General features: G+C 39.8%; 1 protein-coding gene across 1 annotated transcript; it reads right to left on the reverse strand.

Annotated features, from left to right (window-relative positions):
- Positions 1-3954: 3954 nt before the first annotated feature.
- On the reverse strand, positions 3955-4596 carry LOC127131522 (proline-rich receptor-like protein kinase PERK9). Its single transcript, XM_051060437.1, has one exon. It carries the CDS (start codon positions 4594-4596, stop codon positions 3955-3957), a length of 642 nt encoding a protein of 213 aa, XP_050916394.1.
- Positions 4597-11364: the final 6768 nt, after the last annotated feature.

An 11364-nucleotide genomic window follows, 5' to 3' on the forward strand; every position in this document is an offset into this window, starting at 1 on the left:
ACGAAGGAACACTAAGAAGTAGAGTTTCAGATGTCCTGATTTGAAAGAGCTAAGGAAGTTATCATCTTTTGTATTAGATCCCTTGGACTTCAAGCAACTGCATGGGAAGCTTCTATCTGTATTGTCTGTTTTCTGACAAGGTGCCTTTTAGTGGATTGGAGGAGATTCCCAAATCTCATATTATAGTTGAAGCTCTTCATCTGAAGAAGTCAGATACTGAGGCTCATTGGGTAAAGAAAGGAGGAATGTTTAGGTTGACTTCTGAGTTTCTCATAGGGAAAGCTACTTCCTTTTCTCTAGCCGGTAGTGTGGATGCTTTCGAAGCTATCTTTGTGTTGCTCATCTATGGTTTGGCTTTGTTCCCTAACATTGACAGTTTTATTGATGTTAACGCTATTAGAATCTTATTGATTGGGAATCATGTTACTACTTTGTTGGGTGATATGTACTTCTCTTTGAATTTGAGGAATTCTAAAGGTGGTGGAAATATTGCGTGTTTTGTTCCTCTTTTGTACAAGTGGTTTATTTTGCACTTGCCTCAGACGCCTTCTTTTGTGGAGAACAAACAATGTCTACGGTGGTATCAGAAGCTTATGTCTCTCACTAATAATGATATAGTTTGGTATGATTCTTCATTAAGTAGCTTGGATATTATTGATAGTTGTGGTGAATTCTCTAATGTTCCCCTCATTGGTACACAAGGAGGAATCAACTACAACCCTGCTTTGGCTCGTCGTCAACTTGGGTTCCCCTTGAGAGACAACCCTAATAACACTCAGTTAGAAGGTATTTTCTATCAAGAGGGTGAAGATCCCCAACATATGAAGCAGAAGCTGGTTCACGCTTGGCACAATGTGCATAGGAAAGGAAGATCCAAGCTTGGTCCGTGCAACTATGTAGCTTTGGAAGCTTACACTCTTTGGGTGAAGAAGAGAGCTTTGGAATTGAGGATGTCGTATGCTTGTGAAAGACCAATGTCTTTGGTTGTGGTTGAGCCATTAACTCTCCCTAACCAATATGTAGAGGAGTTGGAAGACGCACTCGCCAAGATGAAGCAAGAGAAGGATATGTGGGAAGAGCGGTTCCATGCTTTGAGCTGAAAGCATGAGGTGTTGCAACTTAAGTCTAAGGACAAAGATGCGCTTATTGAAGTTCTTGAAGATCGAGCAGTGAAGAGACAGAGAAAGCCATAGGGTCCATCATCCTCTAGTATTCCTCATCCTTTCGGTGTTTCGAAGAAGATTGTTGATCAGCTTGTCCTCGAGAAGGCTCAGATCGAGACTTCTTTTGAGTCTGAGATCCGACGCATCCGAAGGAAGTACGCGCCAGCAGCTATATCATCTGACCCCGCTATTGTTAGGGGATCCTTAGGATGATTAATTTCCTTTTCTCTTGTATTTGTATTTTGGTTTATGAAGTTGTACTCAGTGTAATCCTTCCAATTATATGAATAAAAGAATTTTTTTATGGTCAATCAAATTATTACAATTGCTATTATGTATTTGCAAATAAAATAGTATGTTCCTTGAAAATAAATACAATCAAAGCATTGCATTTCATGCATCATTTTCATAACAGGTTTTTCTTCCGCCAGATGTCTTATTGGTTATTCTTCTGTGCTTCAGCCAAGCTGACTCATCAATACAATACTCACACCAATCATCTGAGAATCATGGAACATTTGGAACAAGAGAACCGAGAGTTGAAGGATGAGATTGCTTGTTTGACTGCCATGACGGAGTTAGTTCCAGCCGCTCAGAGTCAATCTTCTCCAACTTGTGCAACTCCTCCTCCTTAGAGGACTGTCACATCAGAGGTTGTTACTTTTAAAGGTAGAGAAAAACAAGAAAGGGGAGTTTGAATTGTTTTTTCAGAAAATAAATCTTTTATGGAATTGAGACACAAGGAAAAACAAATAAATTCAACACAGAATTTTATACTAGTTCGCTTGAAATTAAAAGCTACTCCAATCCATCCGGCCAAGGTGATTTCGTCTTCAACAAGTACTTAATCCACTAATCTTGAAAGATTACACAAACAAACGTCTAAGAGAATAATTATCTATTAGCCCTCTCAAGTTTACAGACTTCACAAGTCACTTGAGGAAATTTCAGCAATTGAATAGAATTATAGTAATGATTAGTGCTTCTAGATAAGCAGAAATTACACAATGTAAAAACAAAGAATTGTTCACACGTTGGAGCAGCAGCTTGTGTGAGAGAATAATGAATATAGTGGAAGTATTGTATTCGCGTGTGTTTCAGGTTTGTTCTTTGAGAAGTATTCCATCCTTTATATAGGAGCATGAGAGGACCGTTGAAGGATGTTAATGTCAGAATCTTGGGCAATGATGGATGATTAATGTCATTAATCTCTATTTTCTTTCCAAAATAATTTTGAGGCGCCATAAACTTCTTCCTGAATTAGATTCTTTCCATAAGTGGGTTCCTTCATAGCTAAGTATTCTGAATTAGATGAATTAAACTTTAGAGTCTCTATTCTGAAGGGTATCATCAGATAGATGCTTGTTTACTGATTGTCTTCAGAGCTTCTTTTCACTTGATTTCATCAGAGTGTAAGACTTCAGATGGAGTCATTCTTCCGCTTCAGAGTGTCTGATGTCTCTTGTTTATTTTATGCTTTGCGTTGATCGGAGTCAGAGCTTCTGCTTGCGTATCTTCTAGGTGGTATCTCAAAACTTGATTCTATATCTGATGAGTGTGTATCTGACTGTTTTAATTAGAGTCCTGCATACTTAGAAATTTTTTGTTAGGGTACCATTTTTGTTTCATCCTTTATTATCATCAAAATCTTAGAGATGCATTGTAGAACTAAATTTGTTCTTACAATCTCCCCCTTTTTCATGATGACAAAATAAGTTCGAGAGATGATGAAACAGTAAATTGTATCTCAGAATCAGATAAAAAACAAGGGACCCCCCTGAGTTGAATCATCAGATTTCTCAGAAGTTCTTACCAGACCTTCGTTGTGTGGTAGCTGATTTGTACCTTAGTTGTTATCCTGCATAACTTTAGTTCTCATAAATCATTAAGATATTAATGTTAGCAGTGTATTAAGAGATTTAGATATGTATTTTCATCAGAGCTGTAATAGTTCTCCCCCTTTTTGTTAGACTCAAAAAGACATAGAAGGTAAAGCAAGAGACAAATGTTCATAGATATGAGAAAAACTGGTAGAGAAAGGCAGCAATTCAGAAGGATAAAAAAACATAAAACATAAGGAAAACATAAGAGGAAAAGAACAAAATGAGCCTAAGTTCGTAAGGGTTTGGAGGCGGAGGCATCCTTTGAAGTAGTTGAGTCAGCAGGTTCAGAATGTTGGCGTTGACGGAGTCCTGGTGATCTAATCTTGCTCTCACAACTTGTTGTTCCTTTTGCAGTTCCTCTAGAGTTTTCAATACCAGAGTGGAAAACCATAGTTAGATTTCTCCCCCTGAGTCAGAGCATCAGCGTTGGCCTTTGCAGCTTCTTCTGCAACAATGTGTGCTGCTTCTTCAGCTTAGGCTTTTGCTTTTGCCTTAGCTTCAGCAACAACCATAATAGCAACAGCCTTCTCTTCAGCTTCTCTGATCCATTGCTCTTCTTCTAGGCGAGCTTTCTCTTCTGCTTCCTTTCTGGCCTTTTCCTCAGCCTCTCTGACCAAGCGAGCCTGTAGCCTTACTCCAGCATCTCTGACAAAGGCGTTGTGGACTTGTTCAGAGAGAACTTTTAGTTTGAAGGCTTCAGAGATCATTCATATGATTACTCTGTTCCAGTGAATCCTCACTACAGAGAGATCATCATTGATGCCATAGTTTACAGACAGAGACTTGATCTTCTCCATTAAAGACTCTACAAATAACATAATTGCTTCTTCTAAGGTGGGGAAGGCAGGTTCTGGTTCTTGGTTGGGGGATGGGGATGATGGTGGTGTTTGGTTGGTGTCAGCGGGAGTTTAAGGAGTAGGGATGATAATGTCCTCAAAGGTTGGTATGGTGGGAATATCATAGGGTGGTAGTGATGTTTGTTCAGGTGTTGTTATTTGTTTAGGTGGTGGACTTGGTTGTTGTTCAGAAGGTGGAGTTGCTGGTTGTGCAGGAGGTGGTGTTGGTGGTTGTTCAGATTGTGGTGGATTTTGTTGTCCAGGAGGTGGAGTGATGGCTTCTGGTTCAGGTTGTGGTTGTTGTTGTGAGGCAAGAGCATGTGCCTGAAGTTGGGCTAGTGTGGGGGATTGGGGGTCAGAGGGTTCTAAGTCTGAGGAGAGAACATAGTATGGTAGAGAGGAAGGTGTAGAGGATGAAGGTGAGGTGGTTTCATTTAGCATTTCTGCTATAGAAACAGGTAAGGTAGTGGTGGAGAGATTGAATTTTTGAGATGGTGGGTTAGAGGGTTTAGTGGTAGAGGGTGGGGTTTCAAATTGGGTGTAGATGGGAGTGGTTTGGGGAAGAGAAGAAGCAATTTGTTTTAAATTTATAGAGCGACAAGGAGGCAGAGACTTACTTGGAGAATCAGTCAGAGGGACTGGAGGTCTTGACCTAGAGGTTTCTCCTAATTTAGCCTTCTTGGCCTTCTTTGACTTTTCAGAAGGCTCTCGCATTCTCTTCATGAAGTTTGGTGGATGCTCAGGCATCCAATCCACCGAGAGCTCTGATATGTCAACGCCTTGGCTTACAAGATCCTTCAGATAATGTGCCACCACTTATGGAGGATCAATCTTGGAGAAGAGGTAGAGGTCGTTGGGAATCTTCCTCTGATCCTTGAGTGCTTCCCAGGAGGTATCTAAAGTGGGTTTAGCCCTGATTTGCTCAATCACCCACATACTCTTCAGATTGCAAGCATTCAGAGGTCTTCCAATGTCAACAGTGACATCTTCATCAGATTGTGATGGATCAGTTGATCCACCAGCCCTCTCTCGATTAGAACATAGGAGATGAGTCTTACCAGAGGAATGTAGGTTCTGGGTTTCATATATTTTCTGGTATCCTTGACAGAGTCTCTGAGATACTTGAAGAGCAGCACTGGAAGGTTCAATTTTAGCCCTTTGTGAATGCAGTAGAGGATGAACTTCTGATCCGTATTGATGTAGTCAGAAGAGTTGGAGATAGGGCGGTGATGGATGATGCACAAGATGATCTTCATCCAGACTCGGAGGTTCTGGTGAAGTTCCTTGTTCTTGGAGTGTTTACCTCCAGCGTTCTGTTGGAAGATGGTTGGGGCAATTTCCTGGGACAAGTACTTTGCCCTAGGGTTGATGTTGTAGATTCTTCTTCCCCCTGTCTTCTCCATGTTCAGAAGGGAGGCGATGGATTTCTCAGTGATTACCATCTTGACCCCCAGAACATATGAGACGATGTAGTGGTCATCTGCGTCTGCGAAATGCTAGAACTCCTTTACGAGATAGGTGTAGATAAGACCGTAGAGTCTCTGGAAATAGGTTTCCCACCCTTGAATTCTTAGTTCCTCAGTGAGGTCTATGCCATTGTGCTTCATGTTGTCAAAGTCTACCAGTGATTCGCACAACACTTCAAGCTTGTCAAAGGGCGTGGCAAGATGAATATAAGGTTCACAGTCTACAATGTGAGGTTCTTTCTAGATTGGGGTAGAAACGACACCAGTAGTAGCAGTTGTTTATTGAGAAGAAATGGGCGTTTGATCAGTTGATTCCGTTTGATCAGTTGTTTGTTGAGAAGAAATGGGCGTTTGATCAGTAGGATTCCCTTAGATCTGATTGGAATCTGGCACAAAGGCATACACTGAAAAGAATGTCAGGATGTGTGGCCGTCAGATAGAGAAGAGAGCCTATCATATCACGATAGAGTTTCTGACAAACCTTTTGGCTAACTTCTTATTTGTCCAGAATGCAGGTTGGATGCATGGGTGTCTTGGCTGGTTTGCATTCTGCCATTTCGAATTTCTTCAGAATGTCTTTTATGTATTTACTTTGATATACATAAGTAGCTTCTGAAGCTTGATTGATTTTAATTCCTAGAAATAACTTTAGTTCTTGCGTCAAGCTCATTTCAAAATCCGCCTACATTAGCTCAGAGAATTCTTGACAGACTGAAGGGTTAGCTGAACCAAAAATAATGTCATGCACATATATTTGGCATATCATAAGATCATTTCTAATGTTTTTATATAAGAGTTTAGAGTCAACCTTTCCTCTAATAAAATCATGTTCCAGAAGAAAGTTGCTTAGTCTTTCATACCAAGCTCTAAGAGCTTGTTTTAGACCATACAATGATTTTTTTAGTTTAAAAACATGTTCTGGACATCTAGAGTTTTCAAAACCTTGAGGTTGATGAACATAAACTTCTTCTAATACATAACCATTAAGAAATGCGCTCTTGACATCCATCTGATATAATTTGATGGAATGATTTACAACAAATGAAACAAGTAAGTGAATGGATTCTAACCTGGCGACTGGAGCAATGGTTTTATTGTAGTCAATGCCTTCTTGTTGACTGTAACCTTGTGCCACAAGTCATGCTTTGTTTCTAACTACTTCTCCCTTTTCGTTCAATTTGTTTCTGAATACCCATCTTATTCCAATGATATGAGTTCCTTTAGGCTAATGAGGGATCCTAAGGTCAAAATTGGGGTCTTACAGCTGCCCCTATTTAAGGACATTCTAACTAAGGAGGTGAAGGTTAAAATCTTCGTGTCGACTCAGTAGAATGGGCTTAAATAAGAACACATAGAAACAAATTTTTATCCCTAAAGACCTCATGATGCATATGATATGTATGTAAAAAGAAAATTCTTTGTGGGGAAATGTTGCCACAAAGGAAAAGAAATCAGAGAGACCGAAGATCCGCAGGAGTATAATGCTTTCCGTGAGGAAAACTCACTAGGGGGATAGAGACTCTGGGGGATAAAAGGTTATGCGTAGGCGAGGCTATGACTTAAAACTGATGGATGGACTAGAGAAACTCCATAAAATGGAAAGACTTAGCTTGGGAAATAAAACATCTACAGAGGATTACAAGTAGATCAGGATAAAACTGAAGTTCTTGAATCAATGCAGGGAAAAGAGATTTCACTAAGGAAAAGCGCACTCAACTCAACTGGGGAAGAAATAAACTTCAACACAGGAGGATCAGAAATTCATTATCCACTACCTGCCATTGGGTAAGGAGATAATAAAAGTATGACAGAGAGGACACCCGTCATCGGTTAGGATGAACATATTAAGGATGACTCACTGGGAACCACCAGGAGGGAATATTCATTACCGGTTACTAGGTAAGAATAGCCTTGCTGGGGAAAACTATAGAAATAGGATTTACAACTACCAGTTACTAGGCAGAAGACCGAAGATGAGAATATCCGTCATCGGTTAAGGTGAACATATCAAGGATAGACTCAAAGGAAAGAAAATTCGTCATTGGTTAAGATGAACATATCAAGGATAGTCTTGCCTGGGAATTGTTAAGGAGGATACCCGTCATCGGTTCAGATGAACATATCAAGGATAAACCAACTAAACAAAAACTAGGAATTACATCTATCGAATATTGGATAGAAGACCATCAAAGAGAAAATTTGTCACTGGTTAGGATGAACATATCAAAGATAAACTCTGTTGAGGGGAAGAGCAAGACTTACAACTATCGGTTACTAGAAAAAAGACCGCAAGGAGGAGGAAATCTGTCATCGGTTAGGATGAACATATCACGGATTAACCCTCTATGGAACAAAATAGGAATTACAACTACCTTTTTACTGGGTAGAATACCAAGGATGAGAATATCCGTCATCGGTTAGGATGAACATATCAAGGATAGACCCAAGTAAGGGAAGAAAATATCCGTCATCGGTTAGGATGAACATATCAAGGATATACTTCCTGGGGAGACATGAAAATGAATTCGCTGGGGAGAAAAAGTTGATCTTGCCGGGTATTGGGCCAAAGTGAAAAACATGAGAAGAATATTACCAGTTACTGGGTAATAGGCTCTCAAGGAACCAAAAGCATCTATCTAGGTAAGATCTAGAAAGAAAAGGTCAATCAAGACTCAACCCAATGAGGATATAGCTCAAGGGGAGTAATTCCATCCAGGTAATCAACTGGGGAGGAAACTAAAATAATGATCATCCACGAGGAAATAACTCAGTGGGGAAAGGAGAAAGCTTAAAGTCTTTCTACTTAAGGGGCTGACACTTATATAGTTGAACGAGGACAGACATACTAAAATTGTATGGGGATGAAGTACCACCATAACAGAGAATAAGAATCACAAGAATGAGTCTCAAAGGGCAATGATACAATAATGAAATTATATGAGTGTATATGTATATATGATGATTATGCTGACAAAACGACCGCAAAGGATATAAAGGTGTCGCAAAAATTTGAATCATCGGTACAATCCTTGGTCAATCCACAACAAAGGGATACAACTGCCGGAGAACATGGAGATCAACATCCCAAAGGCTCAACATTATCTGGGGAAGGAGGAGATCTACTGAGGTAGGAAATATTATTGAATCTGTAAGGAATTTTAGGTCAACACCATATCATATGGGAGACAACCATACAGAGGATAAACACAAATAGCTGCTACGGAACCATGAGGAAACTATGACTGGGAGTGAGCCTGATGGATATTGGCGGAGAAACCAACGCAGTCTACTGGAGAAATCGATCTTACTCTGCTGAAGATCAAAACAGAAAATCAACCCTGCTAAGGAACACACAAACTCTTCCAGGGACTGAATCAACCAACTCAGTTGGGAAAAGTACAGAAGCTTCGTTGGGGATCAAACACTCAGTAGGGGAACTGGATCAACGAACTTGGCTAAGGATACCCGAAGGGTTATCTGCTTGGGCAACCCATAGAGCTCCACACTTAAGACTTGTTGTTTTTCGAAATGCTGTTGATATTGATTTAAAACTTCCTCCAAAAAAATCTTGCTTTTATATGTCTAAGAAAATGATTTTGATTAAAAATTTAAATTTCAAAAAATGATCATAATAAAATTTAAAACTATTGGCTAAAATAAATAAGAGTAGAAACATTTAGATAAAGGCTCAACTTTATTTACTAGAATGGTAGTTTGTAAATGACAGGACTCCATAGATCTTTACAAAGTTGAAAATGGTAATTTACATGGAGAAGGGTTACATTGAATACAATTGACCGCTAATCCTTCTACCATCTCTTGATGTCCGCTGTACTTTTAACCGCCACTGGGGATAATAAATCACCGTCAACCCTTGTGCTCAACAAAGTTTCTCCAATACTGGATAATCAGTAGCATGCAATTACTTGCCATATTCCCTAATTTTTGCATAAATTTCCCCATGGTAGGGTACTCAATTTATCGGGATAAATTTTTCTGTTTTATGTCTCTAATTTTTGGCTGGATCGCACTTTCAGTTTTTCAATCCACCGAGACGCTCCTTTTTTGCCTAAGCCTCCCTTTCAGATTTTCAACTTAGCGAGCTATTCTTTTCTTTTTAGGCGAAGTATTTCTTGACTGCATCTACGTTCACAGGACGATTGAACTCTTCACCATCCATAGTTGTAAGAACCAATGCACCGCCTGAAAAGGCTCTCTTAACAACATATGGGCCTTCATAATTAGGAGTATATTTGCCCCTAGAATCTGGTTTAAACGATAAAATCTTCTTGAGCACAAGGTCACCTTCTCTGAATACACGAGGTCTGACCTCCTTATTAAAAGCTTTCTTCATCCTCTACTAATATAACTGACCATGACACATGGTAGTTAATCTCTTCTCTTCAATCAAATTCAACTGATCATACCTGGTCTGACACCATTCAGCCCCAGTCAACTTGGCTTCCATGAGCACACGCAATAAAGGAACCTCACCCTCTATGGGGAGCACTGCTTCCATACCATAAACAAGAGAGAAAGGGGTCGCCCCTGTTAAAGTGCGGATGGATGTAAGATACCCGTGCAAAGAAAATGGGAGCATCTCATTCCAATCTTTATACGTGACAACCATCTTCTGAATAATCCTCTTGATGTTCTTATTCGCGGCTTCAACGACCCCATTCATCTTGGGTCTGTAGGGAGAAGAATTATGGTGTTCAATATTGAAGTCTTTACAAAGAGCTTCCACCATATTATTATTCAAGTTCGATCCATTATCAGTAATGATCTTACTTGGCACACCATAACGACATATGATTTGATTCATGATAAACCTGACAACAACTTGCTTGGTTACATTCGCATACGATGCCGCTTCAACCCATTTTGTAAAGTAGTCAATTGCCACTAAAATGAAACGATGTCCATTCGAAGCTCTGGGCTCAATCATCCCAATCATATCAATTCCCCACATGGAGAAGGGCCATGGGTAGGAAATGACGTTCAACAATGTCGGAGGAACATGAATCTTATCTGCATATATTTGACAAACTTGCAACATTCAGATTCCATTGTCAGCCAATAGTAACTCGCTCGCAACATCTTCTTCGCTATTGCATGTCCATTGGAATGAGTACCAAAGAAACCTTCATGCACTTCAATCATCAACAAGTCTGCTTCGTGTCTATCCAAGCATCTGAGTAAAACCATGTCGAAGTTTCTCTTGTACAGTACATCACCATTCAAGTAGAAATTTCCGGCTAATCTTCTCATGGTCTTCTTATCTTTCAAAGATGTCCCAGACGAGTAAATCTGACTTTGAAGGAAACACTTAATAACATAATACCACGGCCTCTCATCTTTGACTTCTTCAACAACAAACACATGAGTTGGTCTATCAAGACACATCACAGTCAAATTGGGAACTTCATTCAAATACTTCACTACAATCATTGACGCCAATGTTGCAAGAGCATCTGCCATCTGGTTCTCATCTCGAGGGATATGATGAAACTCAACCTTTGTAAAGAAAATTGAAATCCTCCTCGCATAATCTGTATACGGTGTTAAACTGGGTTGATTCATCTCCCATTCACCTTTGATCTGATTTACAACCATAGTGGAATCTCTGAGATCAATGGCCTCTTCGAGCCCCATAATGCAGGCTTCATATTCTACCATATTGTTTGTACACTTGAAAGTCAATCTAGCTGTAAATGGTAGATGTGTGCCTTGAGGAGTAATGATCATTTCCCCAATGCCATTTCCATGTTGATTATCAGCTCCATCAAATATCATGCCCCAACGGGAACCAAGTTCTGGCCTTCTTCAAGCAATGGTTCATCACAATCTTTCATTTTCATGTACAAGATCTCTTCATCGGGAAAGTCAAACTATACTGACTGATAATCTTCAATCGGTTGGTGAGCCAAATGGTCAGCCAAGATACTACCTTTGATTGCTTTCTGAGATCGGTAATTAATATCATACTCTGATGACAACATCTGCCAACGGGAAA

Source organism: Lathyrus oleraceus, chromosome 3, assembly GCF_024323335.1.
Source record: "Lathyrus oleraceus cultivar Zhongwan6 chromosome 3, CAAS_Psat_ZW6_1.0, whole genome shotgun sequence".
NCBI lineage: Eukaryota > Viridiplantae > Streptophyta > Magnoliopsida > Fabales > Fabaceae > Lathyrus > Lathyrus oleraceus.

Excerpts from the sequence above, each read along its gene's own strand:
- LOC127131522 (XM_051060437.1), bottom strand. The coding sequence starts at position 4,596 with ATGCGAGAGCCTTCTGAAAAGTCAAAGAAGGCCAAGAAGGCTAAATTA.